The 21,101-nt window shown below is 50.4% G+C and overlaps 1 protein-coding gene across 4 annotated transcripts in view; it reads right to left on the bottom strand.

The window, feature by feature from the left end:
- Nucleotides 1–21,101, bottom strand: part of LOC116943328 (uncharacterized) — a 158,806-nt gene that overhangs the window by 46,858 nt on the left and 90,847 nt on the right. For 3 of the 4 annotated variants that reach the window (XM_032956122.2, XM_076067630.1, XM_032956123.2), the window contains exon 21: nucleotides 6,326–6,457. In XM_032956122.2, coding sequence (XP_032812013.2) covers nucleotides 6,326–6,457 — 132 coding nt within the window. The other variant, XM_032956125.2, reaches the window with a different exon arrangement.

Here is a 21,101-nt window from a genome sequence, read left to right as displayed (position 1 = left end):
TGCTGTGGACGTCGCTCGGGCGGGCGAGCGATAAGGCGCTTTTGTCGACGACCGCAGCCATGACAACAGCCGCGCCCTTTCAACAAGGGCCATCGGTGCGGGGGGGGGGGCAGAGTGGCCGATATAACGAGGTGACGAAGGGTGCCCCGATAACGGCGCTCAAAACAAATACAAAAAATCGTGGAAGCGTTCGACACCCCCCCCCCCCCCCCACAGGGCACAATAGAAATCGGCGGAAGCGTTAGACCCCCCCCCCCTAACCACAGGACACAATAGAAATCCGCGGAAGCGTTGGACCCCCCTCCCCCCAGGACCTAATAGAAATCGGCGGTGGGCGTAGTGGTTAGCGCGCCCGCGCTGCCGAAAGTCACACCAAGGGGTACGATCGTCTGAACGGGTCCTGGGGCCTCCCCCCCCCCCAGGTCTACTCGGCCTCAAACCAGTACTGGGAAGACAAAGGCGGCCGGGCGTGGTGCTGTGCACCCACCCCCTCGTGTGCCGTGCCGGCCTTCATAGGTGCTCGCTAACAGCACTTGCCCCCTACAGTCTGTTTAGGCTATACGGGGATCTTTGTATTTGTATTTTTTTTATCACAGCTGTCAACCCCTTATCAGTGCCCTTACCTTATTACAGAACAATTCAGACCTTATTGGTCACCCCGTGCCCCTTAGAAATCTCAACGTTCATCCTACAAAGTCCCATCACAAGGGAGAAACACAAAAAAATAGACAAAAACTATGTTAATCAAATAACGAAAACTATGTTAATCAAATAACGACGTTTCGGAGGCAACACAAGCTTCCGTCACCAGGTGTAACTAGCACAGCAAAATTACTGGTCAGTCATTTTGTTACACCTGATGACGGACGCTTGTGTTGCCTCCGAAACGTCGTGATTTGATTAACTTTATTTTTCATTTTTACCTACGTGACTTTACCGAAAGAACCAAAGAGTACGGATCATTGCAGTCACGAACACTTCAAATCTAGAAAAAAAACTATGTTCCTTATTAATTTCTATTTTTGCCCGTATTGAAACGGCTGTACGCCGTATGGTCCTGTCAACTCAATTTCCCGGTTCAATTTCCCTGTACAAGAATACGGGTAAACCGTATGGGTTGACAGGTATTACTGGCGAAACGTCGTACTCGGATTGTAAATCTTGATTTGAAGCTTTCGTGACTGCCGGAATCTACACTGTTTGTTTTTTTCGGTAAAGTCACGTGGGTAAAATAAAATAAATGAAAACAACTAATTTCATTTTATTTTACCTACGTGACTTTACCGAAAAAAATATCAAAGAGTATGAATCCTTGCAGGCACGAAAGCTTCAAATCTAGAATCTTTCGGTAGAGTCACGTATTTTATTTTATACCTACGTGACTTTACCGAAAGAATCAAAGAGTTCAGATTGTAAATGTTGTAAGCTTTGCTCTCCAACACACGGGTGTTGCTGTACTAGTAACGAAGTGGCACGTTCTGTTTATGCGACAAACCTTCCCGGCTGTGGCGGCTTTAACGACACAATTATATTGTGGGCCCGTTTTAGTTCTGGTTCCGTGGGGGGTTGAGAGGGTCGTGGGGGGCTATTGGCAACCGAGGTTATTTTGTCTCGGCAGAGAGTTGCGTGCTCACAAACCGACGAATGGGTTACAAAGCGAGGAAGTTGCTCCCCCAGGGTTTGGAACGCATAGTCAAGAGAGACCTTTTTTTTAAAAAAAAAGAATTATCATTGTTGTTGTGTGTGTTTTGGTTGTACGTGTGTGTGTGTGTGTCTGAGCGGTAGTGAAGCGGTTAGCATGCTGCGCTTACGAAACCAGCAGAAGCATGCGTATAGATTCATGCGATTCATTTGCTGCTATACATTTCCACGTGATGAAGCAAACGTTGTTGAGCTATCATCATTTGTGGCCAGGTGACTTCTGGCAAATACGGTAATAAGCTCAGCAGGGTTTTACCTGCTAAGATAAAACATTGCTTAGTTTTATTGATATATTTTCAGTGATTTGTTTACCTTTCCGATACTTAGCACTCCTACCCGGTGTTTATGTTATTGTAACGTTTTGACCCGTCCCAACTGGACATCTGTAAAAAAAGAAGAGCTTTATAGCTCATCGGATTCCTCCAGTATAAATACAGATTCTGATTCAGAGACCCCAATTCGATTGCCGCTCACGGCCAACATCGGTGACGATTATCTGAACCAGTCCTGGGCCTCCCCTAAGTCGACTCAGCCTCAAATGAGTACCTGGTGCGGTGTGTGAACATCAGCAATGGGGAGACAAAGGCGGCCGGGCGTGGCGCTGGCTTCTCATCCCCTCGTGTGCCGTTCCGGCCTTCATAGGTGCTCGCTAACAGTACTTGCCCCAACAGTCTGTTGAGGCTATGTGGGGGTTCTTTGTTGTGTTTGTGTAGTTGTGGAGAGAGGTTTGTGCATTAACAACATCCCACTACAAACCCGGCAACCAGAGTACGACTTCCAGCCACGGAGAGCATCAATGGCAAGTGGCATTTGAACCTGTACTGGGCCTTTTCCAGGTCAACTCAGCCTTAAATAATTATTAACTGCATATCGGAATGCGTCCGACCGCATCAGATCTCGAATGCTAAGCAGATTATAGTCTGGATAATGCTCGGATGGGCGACTATCATGTTTCAGACTGCTACGTTTTGAGAAGTTCAGCCAAACCCACGGCTTTACTGTAATTCTATGCTCCCCACCTTCAACCCGCACTGACCAGCGCGGTGAAGTAGGATCAAACCCGCACGACAAACGACACTGCGTGGGGGAGGCCTTCATCCAGCAGTGGATTCATAGAGGGCTGTACGTGTCACTATAACCACTGGGGAAGACAAAGATGGCCAGGCATTCTGCCGACCACAACAACCCTTCAACTTCTTTCACACCGTACGTAGCCAACCGTGCTCATCAGAGGTGCGGGGGAAGGACAACAAACGAAACACAAAAAGCTGTTCTAGAGAAACGAGTTCTCAATCGAAATGATGATTTAAAAGCGCATAGCTCCAGTGGCTTTCTAATATCGGAAGGAAGAGCGTTCCAGACGGCCACAGAAGCGCACCTCAAAGCGTGATGCAATAGCCGTCTTTGTTTTATGGCTCGCCAAAAAAACAACAACAACAACGTTGGACCAACGTCAACAAAACGTTTACTGGGATGCGCTGCGCTGGTCTGGAATCGGCGTTCGCTCACAGCGCCTGGCCGCAGCAGGCAAGAGGGCACGAGCGGTGGAGGCCACGGGATTCCCTGGCGTGCATCACACTCGCCACCAGAACTCGGCCTCGTGACGAGAGCAAGAGAATCGATCAAAGCTGGCCGCCACGTGTGCCCCGCGCTAAACCTGCGCTGGAGAAAGTAGGCGTCGCCACGGTCTTCGTTGTATAAAACGAACGCAACGAATTTCTGTCGTCAAACTGCGTTGGCAGCGCAGTGCCACACGGTTTCGTAATCAACAACCTCTTCATCACGATGCAATGTCACCTGACTTTTCAAAGTGCTTTCGTAAACGCGGTGCGTTGAGCTCGCGGACCACCTTCAACATTTACCAGTTTTCTTTTACTTAAAAATCTTGAAATTAAAATTCTTAAGCCTCGAATGACATGAAATGCAGCACAAACACAAAGATTGGCTGGATAGCGTTCAGCAGACGGTTGGGGCAAGCGCTGTTAAGCGACCACCTATGAAGCCCAGCACGGTGGCAAGCACCACGCCCGGCCACCTTTGTCTCCCCGGTGCTGATGTTTACGAAACACGCGAGCTCAGTTCATTTTGATTTGTTACAACGGATGATGGTTCCCGTTTAACCAGTTGCACGGGCTCTTGTACACGGGAAATCCGTGGTGCTGCGTGAGCACAGCAACAGCAAAACAAAGACAAAAACATCAACATTGCAGAGCACGAGCACAGCAGGGTCCTTAAGAGACATTGCATAACTGACAAACGAGGTGTTACACAGTCGCAAACAAAACTAGCTACTCGTTTATAGCAGTCGGCCTCGAAAAGGCCTAGTGCAGGTTTAAATATTCGCTGCCACTGAGCGGGAATTGAGCTCGGGTCGCCGGTTTCGCAGCGCTGTGCGTGAACCACTGCGCCACCGCTCCTGTAAACAACTACACCGGTCATCCTCGCAGCAGCGGCTTTTGGCTCACCATCGAACAAAGACGGTCAAAGCGTCGCGCGCTCTCGGGTCCGCTTCCGCGGCCGTCTGGAACGCTCTTCCGATATTAGGAAGCCACTCGACCTATGCATTTGGTGCTTTCGGTAAAGTGACTTTACCGAAAGAACCAAAGAGTATGAACACTCATTTCTTTATAACTGCTTTTTGTGCAGTAACTCATGCAGCGAAACCTTTACGCGGAAAAGGCCCAATTGGGAACCCACACAGGCTAAGGAGAGAAGCGCTAGGGCTGTTCGTTTCATAACATGCCAAATAATCCTCGTTATCTTTAGAATAACACAGTAGATCACCGTTTTATTCCCACTTACAAGTTCATCTCCCTTGAAAGAGGGACTCCTCTCTGCCTCAAAGGGCTCTATCTACCCTTCTTTCAAACTCCAGTGACCAACAGATAAGCTACGCGTCCCACGGAGCTTCAACACACATACATACAAACACAGGTCTCCCTTTAAAAAAAAAAGGTGACTTAGTCTCACTGGGCTCAAACCTGCCTACCGATTAATCCTCCAGTGCAATGTCCTGGGCGCATGAGCGAGTGAGCGAGTGTGCGAGTGTGCGTGGAGTCTACGTGAAGTCCACGTGCTTTTCAGAGCCAATCACCCAACACTGCATAGCTCCGGACTAGCAGCCCGTGACCTGAGAACAAATCAGTTATTTGCAGTGGCCAACAATCTCACGATGTGACCGAGAAAACATTTTCCCCAACATCTCAAAGTCACGGAAGAGCAGCAACTGCGGGAACTCTCCCCCGAAGCCCTCTCGTCGTGGCCTCAAGACCTCGGGCATTGGAATTTAGCTCCAGAACAGATTGCCACGCGCAAGAACAGACTGAACAAAGTCGACAAGATCATCAATAACTCTTGCTCACGATTGGCTGAACACGACCGCGTGTCGACCAATCAACCTCCCTTGTGCTTCTGATCAATACAGGGAAAAGCAAATAGCAAGGCGGCAGTGGCAATCTGAGCAAGTTAAATAAAAAAAAGAGTCTCACACTGAATCAATTATTTATGACAATACATAAGGGCAATGACCTTTGAACTGTTTGGCGAAATCATTATTTTGATAATCAGAAGTTTAAACAAAAGTCACGATAAAATCCGGCGGTTAGCGAACAACTGCGCGCAGAGAGGCTGCAGCGGCATGCGTCGCGGCGGCATCGCGAAGGTCAAGGGGGATCATTCACCTGAAGTGTGACAGCCAGTCCTGAAAGTGCAGCATTCCCGGGATGAGCCACTTTGATCCCAACTTCACGAACCGCCGTGGAGAAGACATGGTCACATCCGCGGCCGAGAACATCCCCCTAACTCGGCCGCTCGTCAGTGGCGCCCGCAGTCTCCTTCCTCTGCCTCTCTCCTTTTCCGACCCCACGCCGTGTCCCCGATCGTCCACGCGTCAAACTCTCGTCGCGGTCGCGATCTCTCCGTGCCGCGCTCTGCGACGCTGAGCAGCCTTTCCCCCTCGTCGCTCGGCCTTTGTGTCGCTATCCGTCTCGGCGCCTTACACTGCTCCGCATCATTTGCATTCTCTCCGTTTAGCGCTCTGGCCCCCCACTGACACCACCCCCCCCCCCCCTCCGCTAGGCCTGCAACTCATTGTCACTCGCTCCGCACCGCATTCTGTTTCTCTTGAGCGGCGTCTGCCTCCTGCGCTTAATCCGTCGTTTCTCAAGCTATGAGCCAACTCGCCAAGTTGTCGCTGCAACGTATTTGCAAACTTACACGAGCCGTAAAACGTTTTTTTTTATATATACATATATGAACGCCGTGAAATTACTTTTAATTGAAAAAAACATAACACACCGATGCTAATCATCGAAAAGATAACCAATCACACCTAGGCTAAATAAAGCACAGCTTTATGGGAACGACATCGACAGGCGGGCGATCACTAAGCTATCACTCAACACGATAAAAAAAACACCCGGGCCGAAGGGGGAAAAGTACACGACAACAGAGCAACCGCTAACCGCAGCTCGGCATCTACGCACAACGCGACAGAGATTCTCTACGGCAACGCAGGGGGAAATGACGGCATGGGGCCGCGCACGCAAGAGACAAACAAGGGGGCCCGCAGCACGGAGAAGCCCCCTGCCCCGGGAGAAGGCCCTCTCGCTCCCCCCTCTCTCACCTGCCACCGCCGTTCAGCGCTCGCTGCTCCGGCCGCTCCTCCTCTTCCCCGCCCTCCTCTCCGCTCCGCGCGCACACCGGCCCACGCTCTCCTCCTCCGCCTCCTCCTCCTCCTCCCCTCTCGGCCCCCGCGCTGTCGTCCGGGGCGATGGGACAACACAGCGGCGAGTTATTCATCGAAGCGAGCGCGGCACGCACGCACGCGCGCACGCCGCCGTCGCGAGTGCCGTGGCTGCCGTGGCCGAGGCAGCTGCCGCGGGGGTCTCGCCGCCCTCCCTCCCGGGGCATCGGGCTTAACCCTCCCCCGCACGTGATCCGCATTCACGGCCGCCAGATTTGCCCGCGTCCGTCAGCCCGCGTCCGTCAGCCCGGTCGCGTGTTTGTTCCGTCTAATCCGACGCGCCCAACACCTTGGTTCAACCGTTCTGAGTTAATACCCGAGCGAACGACCTCGGCGGGAGGTCCGTGCAACGTCGCTCGTTCTACGGTGCTGCCCCCGTGGCCTGGAACTGTCACCCCCCCCCCGCCAGCCGTGCGTGCTATCGACCCCCTGCCTCCTCTTCTCCTCTGCCGACGAGCGACTGCCTCTTTTCCACAAAATACATCCGCCCACAGTTGCTGCGTAGCTTCTCGGGGCGCGATCGCACCGAGCCGCCGAGTAAATCCAGCGTCTCCCGCGCACGTTGCACGCAAACATCCCAATCTTAACGGCGACGAACACCGGCGCATAACAGCCGCCGGCCATTGTTCGTGCGCTCCCGAGGTTGTACCCGAGCACACCGACCTCCGCACCCCCACAGGCAAGGGAAAGCGCGCTGCCCGCTAGGCCGTGAAATCACTCGGGGAAAACAAATCGGCGCGTCGTGCGACGAGCGGAGCATTTCGCCGTGAACACAAACCCGCCCCCCCCTCCCTGGAAACGAACAAAAAACCGAACGGAGCCACACTCTGTGAAAGGTAACCTGGGCTACCGCTGGAGACACGCGGAGCCTTATTGTTTTAGTTTTTTTAGAAATATGATATAATTAAAGAGAACAGATGACGCGTAACAGTAATGTCAAGGGGGGGGGGGGGGGGGGCTTTAGTAATATTCACCTGCAATGCACCTCCAATGCACCTGCACTGCATCTGCAATGCACTTGCAATGCACGTGCAATGCGAATCTGCATGGAATTGCATGCACCCGCAATGCGAATCGAACCCAAATGCACAAATTACAACTCCCTTTGATTTCACAGAGCAGATCAATGCAACTGCATATTGCACTGTACAATAATCTAGACGTATGTACCACTGGTTTTCCCAGGATTGTTCTGAGAAGTATGTACATCTTCCACTGGACATCAAATGCCCCGGTTGTTTTTGTCACTTGCATGAAAATACAGCACTCAAGACGACGTATTGACATGCAGTCTCCAATTCCGGAATTGTGCGATATCTTTCTGCGATACGTCCCAGTTCGATGTACCATAGAAGTGGTAACCCTATGTACCACGCAGGTGCAGGCAAGGGAGGTATTTATATATTTAATTTAGGTGGGATTTTCAATCACATTACAGACAGGAGGCAGTCAATCACAGGCAGAGGAGAAGGCCCTCAGCCTGGACTTGAGCAGGGGCAGGGTGTCCGGCAGCACCGATAGCGGCCACGGGAGGGAATTCTTCCAGACAACGGGCCCAGCAGCAGGGATGAGTGACCTCCCTTTGAGCAGAGGGTGGTTGAGGGTTTTGGCACAAGGCCTTGGTTGCTGGAGCAGAGAACACGCGGAGTGAAGGAGAGCGAGACGAGAGGGGAGCGGTAGGCAGGGCGAGTGTACAGACTCCTCATCTTTAAACGCCTCATTGCAAAGCAGTCAACTTCAAAGAGTCAACGTGTCTACCCGCTCCAACAAGCCCCGTGGTGGTGCTTATTCACACCGAGCCATTGGTGTAAATTCCACATTCCCATGGTGGAGGCCAGTGTGTCCATAGGACAACCAATGTCCTTCGTGTAACCTCAGAGCACCTGAGACGCATACACTTATTTATTTAAACTTATTTAAACATTTAAAAAGATATTTATACAAACTCATTACCTTAAACAATATTGTTTAAGACTTGAAGGGAGCGAGTGGTGCTTTGGATGTTGTGCCAAATTCCCGATTGTGACGTTTTGAATGTGGAAGAAAACTGCTATGCCCCATGCATGCAAAGGGAGAACACTCGACCACTCACTCACACAGACGCCTTCTTAGCAATCTACTTGCTGTACTGCCACGTGAACCATCTCATCTCACTGCCCAGCAGATTAATGTCTCACACCCACTGTGTCCACGTGTTGCCGTCTCCGACTTCATAGGATGGAATAAACTTGACCAAGTCTCAGGACTTTATTTTTCAGGAGGGCCCTGCATTGTTGATGTTTGGCCATTGCGATGAACGAGGAAACAGAATGCCCAGAGAAAACCCTCACGTGTGAGGGTGACACTCAAACGTTTCTCAAGTTCTGCGCCATATTCATGAATCCTTTTGTGTACTCTAATCTCCTGGCCAGCTCGCAGCCTGATATCCACTAAGGCCATCTCGCCCCGACTGGACATCTGCGAAAAAAGATGTGAAAGATATTTTACTGCAAGATCTGACCATGTCCATCCAGTGCTCGCCAAGCTGCTTTGGCTTCGGGTTGCCCAACAAACACATTATAAGGTCGCACTCATTACACACAAAAAGTGCTTGCCACGAATGAACCACAATGCCTTGCTGATCTCGTCAAGGAGCATAAGCCATCACGTGAACTCCGGTCATCCTTGCAGTGACTTTTGGCTAGCCATAGAACAAAGACGGTCACCGCATCGCGCGCTTTCAGATGCGCTTCTGCGGCCATCTGGAACGCTCTTCCTTCCGATATTAGGAAGCCACTGGAGCTATGCACTTTTCAATCTAAATTTAAATTAATTTCTTTAGAACTGCTTTTTGTGTTTAGTTTGTTGTCCTTCCCCAACACCTCAGATTAGTACGATTGGCTACGTACGGTGCGAAAGAAGTTCACTTACATACACACATAGATACATACAGAGAGCTTCATAGCCCACCAGATTCCTCCAGTCTAAATAAAGATTCTGATCTCCAACCCAAGTACCAACGAGGCTCAACCCTGCCTCGCTTCGGCGAGCCGACGACATCGGGCACGTTTAGGGTGGCCTGGCCCTTGGGCTTGGGGAGAACGGTTTCGGCTTCGCGGCGCTAAGAAGCGTTAAATCCTGGGGTGTCCACCCCTCCCACAGGGCCCTGACCACCTCCCCTTTATCCCCTCCACCAACTTCATCCTCTGTTTAAAATAGCGAAAAGGCGGCATCACAGGGAATCACAGGCAAAACCGCAGCGACCTCACTCCCACCCGCCGGCACACAGGACAAGCAGCGCTCGCACGTCCAGGTCAGAGTCCCGACAGAAAGAGAGGTCCGCCGTTACCAATTGTGTATATATATACAATTGTATAATTGTATATATATGTTTGTTTTAGAAGTAAAGATGCAGACCTGTGATTGATTCCTCACGCTACCACTGGCGGGAGGGCGAGGGAGCTGAGCCCCCCCTCCAAGAGCACTGGGCCTACTCTTCCACGCTGGCGAGATGTTAACTGCCTCGCCTGGTATGAAGGAGGTCGTGGGTTCGATCCCAACCCTGACGCCTGCTGCTGTATATTTGGAGCTTGCATGTTCTCCCCGTGGTCGTGCGAATTTTTCTCCGGGTCCTCCGGTTTTTCACTCCACATTTAGACGCGTGCGTTTCGAGTGTTCAGCTGCTATAAATTTCCACGTGATAAGCCACTTCGTTGAGCCATCATTTGGGATGGCCAGGTCGCTTCTGACAAAAAGCTTGTATGGCAGAGTGGGCCTTACCTGGTAAAATTAAAAATTATAATTAACAACGAGTTAGTCTTGAAGCAGGTGGGAGTCCTCACAACCGCACTGAACGCGACCTGCCGATCGACTGCGGTGAAACCATTCACACCGCTGGGTGGACAGAAGCGGTATTGGAGCGGATTGAAGAAACTTCCACCATTGTTTCAACTGCCACGCCGGAAGATCAAATTGAACTGGCTACCTCTGAATTGCAAGTCGAGAGGGCTCACCGTTACACCACGGCGACATGCCCTGAAGGTATATTGATTTTTACGTCTTAATCATGTTCAGAGATACAAGTCACTTGGTTCAGATCACGGCCTGATACTTTATGGATCACCAACTGGGAATGGAACTCAAGTCGCCAGGGTTATGGTGCCGTGCGTGAGCTTCTGTGCCACCGCTCCACTTGATTTTTTTCAAATGAAAGATCAATTAATGCTTAGACTAATCCCGACAAAAAAGCTCACATTCGTCAATAACACTGCCTGAAAATGAAATATGAGCACTGCCTCAATGCTCATTTGAGCAAGAAACGAAGCAATCAGCTGCATCCATAAGAGGTTTTTTGTGTTAGATCGCGTAAATATAAATGCATCGTTAAACCCTCAACCACCCAACACAGCCAATTAGTAAGATTTGTCACGTAAACAGAACATGCGAGTTCGTTACTAGTACAGCGCAAATCTACAACATTTACAATCAATTACTGGTCGAAACGTTGTACTCAGATTGTAAATGTTGTGGATTTGCTCTCCAACACAACGGCTGTATGTTTAAGCAATGGCGCCCCTTCAGAGATACAAGTTACAATCTGCTTTGAAGGATTTTTACGTGCTATGAACAAGGGCCTATTGCCCGAAACGTCACCTAAGAGAAAACATCATCTTAAGGCTGTTGACGATCGTGTTGAGTTGTTTTTGTTATTTACATTCACGCAGCACCTGCCAACGGTAGCAACGTCGCCAAATAATTTATTTAACCCCGATCGGGGGGGAGGGGCGTGTCCTCTGGAGAGAATGTGGAATTTCACACCACCGTTTCGGGGACCTTCAACGGAGTTGAGCTCCACCCAAGGCGCGTTTGCCTTTTCACGTCCCCTTGACGTAACCCCAGTGGTCCAGCTTCCGGATGATTAAACTAAAACTGAACTTTTTCTTGGTTCTTTTGGTAAAGTCACGTAGAAGGGAAACAATAAAATAATAAAATATATATAAACCAATAAAATTCTCACGACGTTTCGACTGCATCATCAGGTGTGAAAACCACAGCAAGAAAATTTGAAAAAAGTGGCGGTTATTTTTAACGTCAGCACCACGGAGAGCGATTTGACAGTTTGTTCAGATGGATGAGTCCATCTATGTTCGGAAAAGAGGAGGGGGGAGACGAAAAATAATGGATGCGGTCTGAAAGCCACCGTAAGCGTGATCAATCAATTAAGACCCGAAATGGTTTATCAAAAAAAAAGTGTCACGTTGACAAAAGACAAATAATTCACTACTTTAGCCCACCGGTGTGTTGAAGAGTGAATCCACATTTACAGTTTGAGTACGACGTTTCGCTGGTAAATACATCCAGCATCATCGGGCAATTCGCCAGAATGGTAAAGCCCTCGCTTGCTCCCGGTTTTATATAGAGCAGCAGGGTGACGTCATCACTTAACTCATATCATGTGCAGTGATTAGAGGTGGAGGGGGGGTATTGTAATTATATAATCGATTAGTAATCAGTCATTGGTTATGATTAGTAATGAGTTGTAGATTAGTAATTCTTTAAATCAAAATGTAATGTGTATTATTTAATAATACGCTTCCAGGCCGCACTAAGCCGGTAGCTGTCAGAGCGATTAAAGTTATTCTTGTTCCTCTCAATTTCAATGGATTCTCTAATTAGTCTTTGCCAGTAATAATTAGTTTTACACACCACTGCAACATTGTCAAAATCAATTGAGTGTCCTTGTTGACAAGCATGTTCTGCCACTGCCGACAGTTGTGTTTGAGATAATTTAATATTTCTCTGATGTTCTTTTAGTCTTACGCTGATGTTACGTCCCGTCTGCCCAATGTAGCAGCTGCCACATGAACAATTAATCCGATATACACCTTCTGTTGATAGTTTAGGTAATGCGCCTTTAGTGCAAGATACTAGTTTTTGAATTTTGTGTACTGTACCAAATCTTACTGTAATGTTTTGCTTTTGCAAAACACGGGCTAATTTGTCAGTTACTCCTGAGATATATGGAATTTTTATTGTTTTAACAATCTGGTCGCTTTCAGCAGTATTGCTTTGCGATCGTGATTTGGCATTCAACAGAAGGTGTATATCGGATTAATTGTTCATGTGGCAGCTGCTACATTGGGCAGACGGGACGTAACATCAGCGTAAGACTAAAAGAACATCAGAGAAATATTAAATTATCTCAAACACAACTGTCGGCAGTGGCAGAACATGCTTGTCAACAAGGACACTCAATTGATTTTGACAATGTTGCAGTGGTGTGTAAAACTAATTATACTGGCAAAGACTAATTAGAGAATCCATTGAAATTGAGAGGAACAAGAATAACTTTAATCGCTCTGAAAGCTACCGGCTTAGTGCGGCCTGGAAGCGTATTATTAAATAATACACATTACATTTTGATTTAAAAAATTACTAATCTACAACTCATTACTAATCATAACCAATTACTGATTACTAATCGATTATATAATTACAATACCCCCCCCCTCCGCCTCTAATCACTGCACCTGATATGAGTTAAGTGATGACGTCACCCTGCTGCTCTATATAAAACCGAGAGCAAGCGAGGGCTTTACCATTCTGGCGAATTGCCCGATGATGCTGGATGTATTTACCAGCGAAACGTCGTACTCAAACTGTAAATGTGGATTCACTCTTCAAAACACCGGTGGGCTAAAGTAGTGAATTATTTGTCTTTTGTCAACGTGACACTTTTTTTTTGCTGATTGGCCGTGTCGGGTGGTGGAGGGTTACGACACATTTATAAATAAACACGATCTAACCCAAAAACCTTTATTATGAATAATATTGGTCGCGAAAGCCTACGTGTTAAACTGGTTTATCAAATCCTTCCAATGATTGCTAAGCCAGAATCCATCTTCTCGGTTGAAATTGTCTCTGTGTTTGTATATGTGGATAGCCTCATGAAACTTCGTGACAATTTTATTGTTTTATATATTTTTTTTATTTTATTGTTTCCCTTCTATGTTACTTCACCGAAAGAACCAAGAATATGAGTCCCTGCAGTCACAAAAGCTTTAAATCAAAATTGAACTCTTTTTGTTTTACCAGGTAAGCACCCGCCAAGCTGCATCGCTCATTTCTTTCACGAGCGACCACCTGGCCGTCACAAACGATGGCTTCAACGAAGCGGCATTTCGTCGTGTGGAAATTCGTAGCAGGATGAAAGCCTTGGGGCGGTCGTTTGACCATACTTCACCGTGCTGGACAGTGCGGGTCGGCGAAGTACTCCCAGGTGAGGGTTTCAATCGGCGGTTAAACGGCGCGCGTTTTTCACCGTCGGCGAAATTATCTAAAAGGCGAACGGGCGCTCGGCGCGTGGAAACACGCGCCGCGGCGGTAGCGTGTGTGCCGTCGGCCTTCCCAGTGTCGTAATTAAAGTGGCTCGGTGTTTATCGCTAAGAGGCTCAGTGGCTCTGCCCATCCCCCTGCCACTCACATTACCTGGTTAATTCCGCGCGGCTAAACCCCCACGCGCGCTCGTACCGCGATTCAGTAGCTCTGGGGGTCGCTGCCCTGTGAATGCGTAAGGTCACATTTGTACGTACTGCCCGTTACCAATCCCCTGCTAGATGGAGGCCTCCCAGCACCGCGTGGGTTATTGGGGGTTGTTTGACCGTACTTCACCACGCCGGTCAGTGTGCGTTGGTGATGGGTGGTGGCGGACACGAGGACCCATTCAGATATCCCTTGTTGGTACACTGTTCGCCGTGGCCAGGAATCGAACTCAGGTAGCCAGGTTTTTCGTGTCGTGCTCTGACCACTATGCTAACGCATCACCCATGAAAGGATTTGGTTATTCACCCATGACCCCGTGTGTATTGTATTGCTTTGCTTTACGCGGGTCATGGGGAGTGTTTGACCATACTTCACCACACCAGTCAGGGACAGGTTGGTGAGGGGACCAAGGGGAGATAGACTAGTTTAGATGTCGCTTGCCACGGACGTTAGCTGTGGCCGGGAATCTAACTCAGGTAGCCGGGTTAATAGTGCAGTACACTGACCACCTTGATGTGATCGTATACCGATGTAACACTGACATCGTTGTAATATTATTATTCAATTACCCAGAAACGTCTGAACTAAGTCTCAAGATGTTTGCAGGAGGGTTTTGCGTTAAAATGTTTGACCTACTTGCATTGGCTCCGTGTGGGAGGGAAGCCGGTGTACCGGAGAAACCCAGCACATCAGAGGAGATACTCCTAATAAAGGTCCATACGGATACACCCATTACAAGATTTGCTCTACTGCCATCTCCTGGGCCACCAGATTCCCCCGCCAGAAAATTAACCGAAATCACAAATCCACCCCCCCACCCCCCCGTGTTCTCTCGATGCTTGCAACAGTGACGAGTGCCGGCCGGGAGGGGACCCACGGCCGACGCTGGCCGGGATTGCCAAATGCTTTGCCAAACGCAATTAACCAGGGAGAAGTTGAGTTTCCGTCGGCAGAGAACGTTTGACCCCAGCGCAAGAGGCGGCGACACAACCAGCAGCAACCAGCAGCAACCAGCAGCATCTTCGGGCAGCAGAAACTCATGCTCCGTGAGCTGGTTTAGAGCCTCTTCTGCGAAGCGCTCTTGTCGTTGCAAGCCCGTGAACACTCCCGCCTTCACGCAGGATCGGTGTTGCTACCGAGTTGTTGCGATGTCAGCTGAAGCCACCGCCCCTCCAGTTTGCAAGACCATTCTCTTCATTGCCTTTTGCTTCACATCATAATTATTACGTCTGCATCATAACAGACGTCATTTGTCCATCTCTGAGAGAGTCTCAGGACTTACTTTCATCGTACGGAGGCGAGGTCGGGCCCAATCCAACCAGAAAGAGTCACAGGACCAATGGTACTGATGATGACCTCATGATGAGCTTTGACTTAGGTCAGAAAAATCATCACCAAACATTTTTACCATCCTAATCTTTATTTTTTTTTATTTGAAACTCTCTTCTGCGTCCTTGAATTTTAGCTTGGATAAAGCATAGGAAAAGTTGTATAAACTTAAACAAAATGTTACAGATAATATGTGGGAGAGAGGGGGTGGGGGGGGGCAAATCTAGGGGTGTTTGTCAGATTGAAGAAGCGCCATTGCACGAAATATTGCCAATCATTTGTTTTTTATTTTACGGGCCACAGTGTTGGTGACGAAAGCTTTGAGCCGTGTTGTGAACTCTGCTTGTGTACCACAGCCAATGCAACAGCATCACAGAGTAATTTGTTAATTTTGAAGAAAATGGGTCATCAACAGAATCAGAATATTCATTTATACTGGATGCATCTGATGAGCTATAAACCCTTTTTTTCTCACAGATATCCGGCATCACAGGTCATCATCACCACCATCAACCATGATCAATGCACTGCTGGTTCATGAGTCCCCCAAACCCTTCGTCTCATCTCTCGCGGCCACGCGATGCCAGAATCCAGCGAGCGCCTTGCAAGGCGGGCCCCCGACTTCGTCGCTCCGGTGGAGCGAACGAGTCGCGAACGGCTCGCGAGCGTCGCGACGCGCCGACGCCGGGTCCATTGGCCACCGACGAGCAACAACCTCGCCATCAAAAATTGCCCCAGTGGGCTTCGGGGGAGGAGCGGCGGCAACGGGGGGGGGGGGGATATTAAAACAGCCCCGGTATGAAAGCTGACGACAGCCGCCCCCCACCGCGGCGGCTAGAGCGACCTCCCCCATTCCTGAACGCAACGCAAAGTCCAAGGGCCAAATTAAAATCGGAAAGGGCTGGGGCGAGGGGAGGGGAGGGGGGGGGAGTTCAACCGTTTGGCATTGCGAACGCTTCGCCAGAAAACGGCGCGTTTTAATCTGGGGCCGGGATAGGGCCCCCCCGCTCCGGGTGGGGGGGCGTCGCGCCGCTCACGGGCACGAACGCCGCCATTCTGGCGTTGTGCCTGTTGCTGAGAACGCCGTGGCGTTACGAGGGCACGGCACGCATCTTAAACCTCGCCGCTAATTGGCTAGGAGATGTTAACTCCCTCGCCTGCTAAACAGGAGAGCGTGGGTTCTATCCCCACCCTGACGATGACTGAATATTTTGGAGTTTGCGGTGTCTCTCTATCCCTGTTGCTGGCATGGATTTTTCCCCAGGTCCTCCGGTTTTTCCCTCCCCATAAAGAAACATGCGCTTAGAGTGTTTGGCTGCTATAATCTTGACATGATAAACCACTCCACTGAGCTATAATTTGGGGCGAAATTGCTTCTGAAAAAGACCTATATAGCTCAGTGGGCCTTACCTGGTAAAAAAAAAAAACAAATTTTGAAGTTTATGGGTTTTTAGTTTTTTACAATTTATGCTCGCTTTCACCCCGTTGTGCTATCTCCATCAACAGGGGCGGAGCCAGGATTTTCAGCCCGGGGTGACATTCAACAAATTTTTATTTCAAGAATGATTAGAGAGTCAGGCTGTTGAACTAGACGCCAGACCGAGTGTCGTACACTTATACGCAGAATGTTTCAGATTTTCGATTTTTTATTTTTTTTCGGGGGTGACAATTGTCTACCCTGTCACCCCCCTGGCTCCGCCCCTGTCCATCAATCACACAATGGGACAGAGTATACACTCGGATCTCTCGCACAGCAGCACAATGCTTCGTCTTCGACAATGGCCCACAGCAGCGGATGTCAAAGAGCTACCTCTGAGATCCCTTACAGCGACCCCTGCTCCGCACAGTTAGAGGGCAACACTTTCCCACAACCTGCTCTGCGTAGGACAGCAATATCTGCCGCATGACTGCCAAACCGATATTGTAAGCCTCAGCGCTGGAATCTGGCCAAATTGAGCGCAAAACCACGCTTAATGTGATGGGAGAGGGAGGGGGGGATTTGCTGTACAATCATTGGTGACGAGAGCTGAGACCATTCCACTCAGTGAACCGGAGAACCCGATTTCACTCACAGGCGAACCCGGGGCCCTCAGCGTGGGCTGCTCAGCACTCTGAGCTACCCAGCTGCCTCCCCCCCCCCACCCCCACCGTGATGCTCTTCTTATTACAATCTTCGCCAAGGTTTTGTCCCGGATACGAGTCGTGAAAATGCCGTTGCCGGACCTCGAACAAAAAAAATCTAAGAGAGGTGCCAAGGTTATTCCAGCCCTGGCCTCGCCGTGCCGTCTCCGAGTTCAACATCTTTGCGCATTTCAAGGTTTTTGCTTTCACCTTATCCACATACTGTACCACACAGCCCCCCTTTGTCCAGCACACTGCTGGCTCGGGGTTTCGCGACGCCACGTGTGCTTGCTTGACCATAATTAAACCACGCTGGCAACGCGTAGCTCGGTTGAAGGCTGAGTTGCAGGAGACACGGCAGGCATTGGCAGTCGCAATGCAACAAAGGATTTTGCTGCACTGGCCTCTGCTATCCACCACACGGAGCCCGCCGAGCCTGCCGAGCCCGCGATGCCCGTTTATGCCCGACGGCTAAACACGTCAGAAGCCACCCGGGCTCAGTCCCACGTCGGCTTTGGAGATGCGATGAGACCGGGGCATATTCCGGGTGATTTGGACGCGGCCGCCTTCGGCCTATGAGGGAGGCTTCTTCGCTCGCGACCTCTCTGAACGAGCCTGAGCTTCTCTGCCCGCGTGTCCCGGGTCGCTCGCTCCGTGCACGGAGACAAACGGGGACGTGGTGCGGTTTCAAAGGCAATGCAGGGGGCGGTGGAACCTTCCTGTATCACGCAACCGCACGTTGGGAACTCCTCGCTGCCCTCGGGAAGATTTGCTAAGATGTACGTTTGAGTCACGCCAGAGAGATGCGCTCGGCATTCGAAGCGGCGTTTAACAACTTTTCATCTAGATTTGAAGTTTCTCTCTATCTCTCCTCCCTGGCTCCGCCCCCCCCCCCCCTCTCTTACCTATATAGCCTCTTGATACAAGCACCCCTTTTGCCCACTTCAGCAATTGTTTCTTGCTGTGGTTGTCACACCTGATGACGAACACTTGTGTAGCACCCGAAACGTCGTGATTTAATTAATTTTATTTTTATTTTATAAAAAATGTTATACCTACGTGACTTTACCGAAAGAACCAAAGAGTATGTAACAACTTACACTTTGGCAGCGGAGAGCTGTGCTTCATTGTAGCAGTTTTTAATCTCTTTTACCCTTTTATAGTAACTCGGGGCAATTGATCCGGCCGGGTGGCTGAGCGGTTTGACTCAGCGGTTTGGCTCAGCCCATCATCCCTAAGGGGTTGATAAAATAGGTATCGCTTTGTGGGTGGTTGTCCCACGGATAAATTTTACCTCCCCCCCCATCATAGCAATGTGGAATTGCCACCCATGGGCTCAAGGGCTGTAAACAGGATTTGGGCACTCCCCCAGTGCTCATTTGGGCAACAAAAAACGAAGCAAGCAGCCAAATCACTCAGCGATTACGCCCCTTCAGGTGAGACGAGTTGCTCTCTGCCTTGAAGCCTGTTTATGTGCTATGAAGAAGGGCCATCGCCCGAATCGTCGGGCAATGGCCACTGACACTCGAGGACATGAGTCGACGGGTAAGCGTTTCGCGAGCGTGCCAATCGGTCGTAATCGACGAACCGACACAGCCGTAACCACCGGCCGAAGAAGCACAGACACCACATTCTATAGCACACTTAACACATCCAGTAACCTACGCAAACACAGACTAAGATCCCCCGTGTAGCCTTTAACAGACTGCTGGGACAATTCGCAAGCGCCTATGAAGGGCGCACGGCACACAGGCGCGTAATGCTGTCCAGCACCAAGCCCAACCGGCCACCTTTGTCTCCCCAGTGCTCGTGTTGACACACCGCACCAGGTGCTCGCTTAGGGCCGAGTCGACCGAAGGGAAGCACGGAACGGGTTCGGATATCCACCACTGATGGTAACGGCATCCGGTAATGGAACTTGGGGTGCCGGACCCATCGCGCAGCGTGCTAAGCGCCACGCTACCGCTCCCCCTAAAAATTGGCGTAGACAAATGGCAAAGATTCCCCATATAGCATTTAACACCCAAAAGCAAGTGCTGTTAGCGAGCACCGATGAAGGCGAGCATGGCACACGATGGGGGTGCGTGGCCAACACCACACCCGTCCACCTTTGTCTCCCCAGTGGCGATGTTTACACATCGCACCAGGTACTCATTTGAGGCTGAGTCGACCGAGAAGAGGCCCGGGACCGGTTCAAATCATCGTCGCTGGTGTTGGCCGTGAGCGGAAATGGAACCCGTGTCGCCGGGTTTGTAGCGCAGCACGCTAACCGCGACACTACTACAGCAACAACAACCACCATCCGCCACTAAGTGGTGGTGACGTCACCATGACGCTTGTGCCAGGCCATGTGCACCTTGAGGCCACGTGAAGTGTCGAACGCCTGCTGGCAGGAGGTCACGGGGCAGACCCAGGTGCCACGGGTCGACTGACTGAGATGACTGAGATGACTGGCTGATGCACCACCTGTGCCCCCTACTGTGCCAACCTGCTGTGCTTTAGCCACCCGGCGCTCCGCTCGTTGTTGTGAGCGTCGCTCCTCCGCCCTCCGTTGTTGTTGGAGGGCGACTGCCTCCAACTGCCCAGTAGCGTCCTTCACGAGCCTCCTCCACAGAGGCCGATCTTGACACTGCTGGTACCAGTCATCAGCAATTCCACTCAGCTCCACGTCCTACTGCACCACATCACTCCATCTCTTCTCTAGCCCGTGCCGCGCCCGTTTAGACCCCTCGATCCAGCCGAACAAAAGCTGTTTCGGCATGCGGTGGCTGGGCATGCGGGCTACATGACCCAGCCAACGCAGCCTTGCCTGCCGGAGGAGCTCACCAATGGGACCTTGCCCAGATCTTTCAAGGGATTTGTGAGCTCCTCACACAATCCAGCCTGGTTAAACCCAGGATGGATCATAGGCAGGCTAGCCTAAATGTTTCTAGCCGGCAAAGATGTTCCATTAGGGGGGTCCACGTTTTGCAAGCGTAGATAAGGGAGGGAATGACTGTGGCCGAGAAGACCTGAAGCTTAGTGCGGAGCGACAGACCAGGTAGCTTCCACACAACGTTACGAAACCGATGAAAAGATATTGCCGCTCGACTGATTCGGAGCGAGACCTCTGCTGTTAAACTGGAGCCGGTCATAAGCACACTGCCCAGGTATGTGAAACTCTCCACTCTCTCCACAACTGCCCCATCACCGATTGGGAGTTGTGGGGGTGGAGTGTCCGATGGTACAAAATACCCAGGCAGGTGCTTAGTTTTGGTGGGGCTGATGGTAAGGCCCCATCTCTTAGTGGCACGCTCCAGTCTCAGCAGCAGCATCTCCAACTCCTCCTCTGAATGAGCAGCTATTACCAAATCATCGGCATACATAACGTGGTTGAGCAATAGGGAGCCATCCCTTGACCGCACCCGGGCATCGATCAGCCTTCCATTATATCTGTACCAAATGGAGATTCCCCCGGTACAGCTATTGAAGGCTTCACGAACTGCGTGGTCAAAATAGAGGTTAAATAATGTGGGAGCCAGAGGACATCCCTGTCGCACCCCAAGGTGTACAGGGAATGGCTCTGACTCCCAGCCACTTAGTTTTACCCGGGCCCGCTCACCATCATGAAGGTCCTTAAAAGCACGAATAACAACCCAGAGCCCAGGCCTACTGATGGTATCATAGGCAGGACCGCCCTTTCCTG

Source organism: Petromyzon marinus, chromosome 17 (assembly GCF_048934315.1).
Source record: "Petromyzon marinus isolate PM22_M1 ecotype Great Lakes invasive population chromosome 17, UKy_Petmar_22M1.pri1.0, whole genome shotgun sequence".
NCBI classification, from domain to species: domain Eukaryota; kingdom Metazoa; phylum Chordata; class Hyperoartia; order Petromyzontiformes; family Petromyzontidae; genus Petromyzon; species Petromyzon marinus.
Note: the sequence above shows the minus strand (reverse complement) of the source record. Positions and strands in the feature narration are given on the sequence as shown.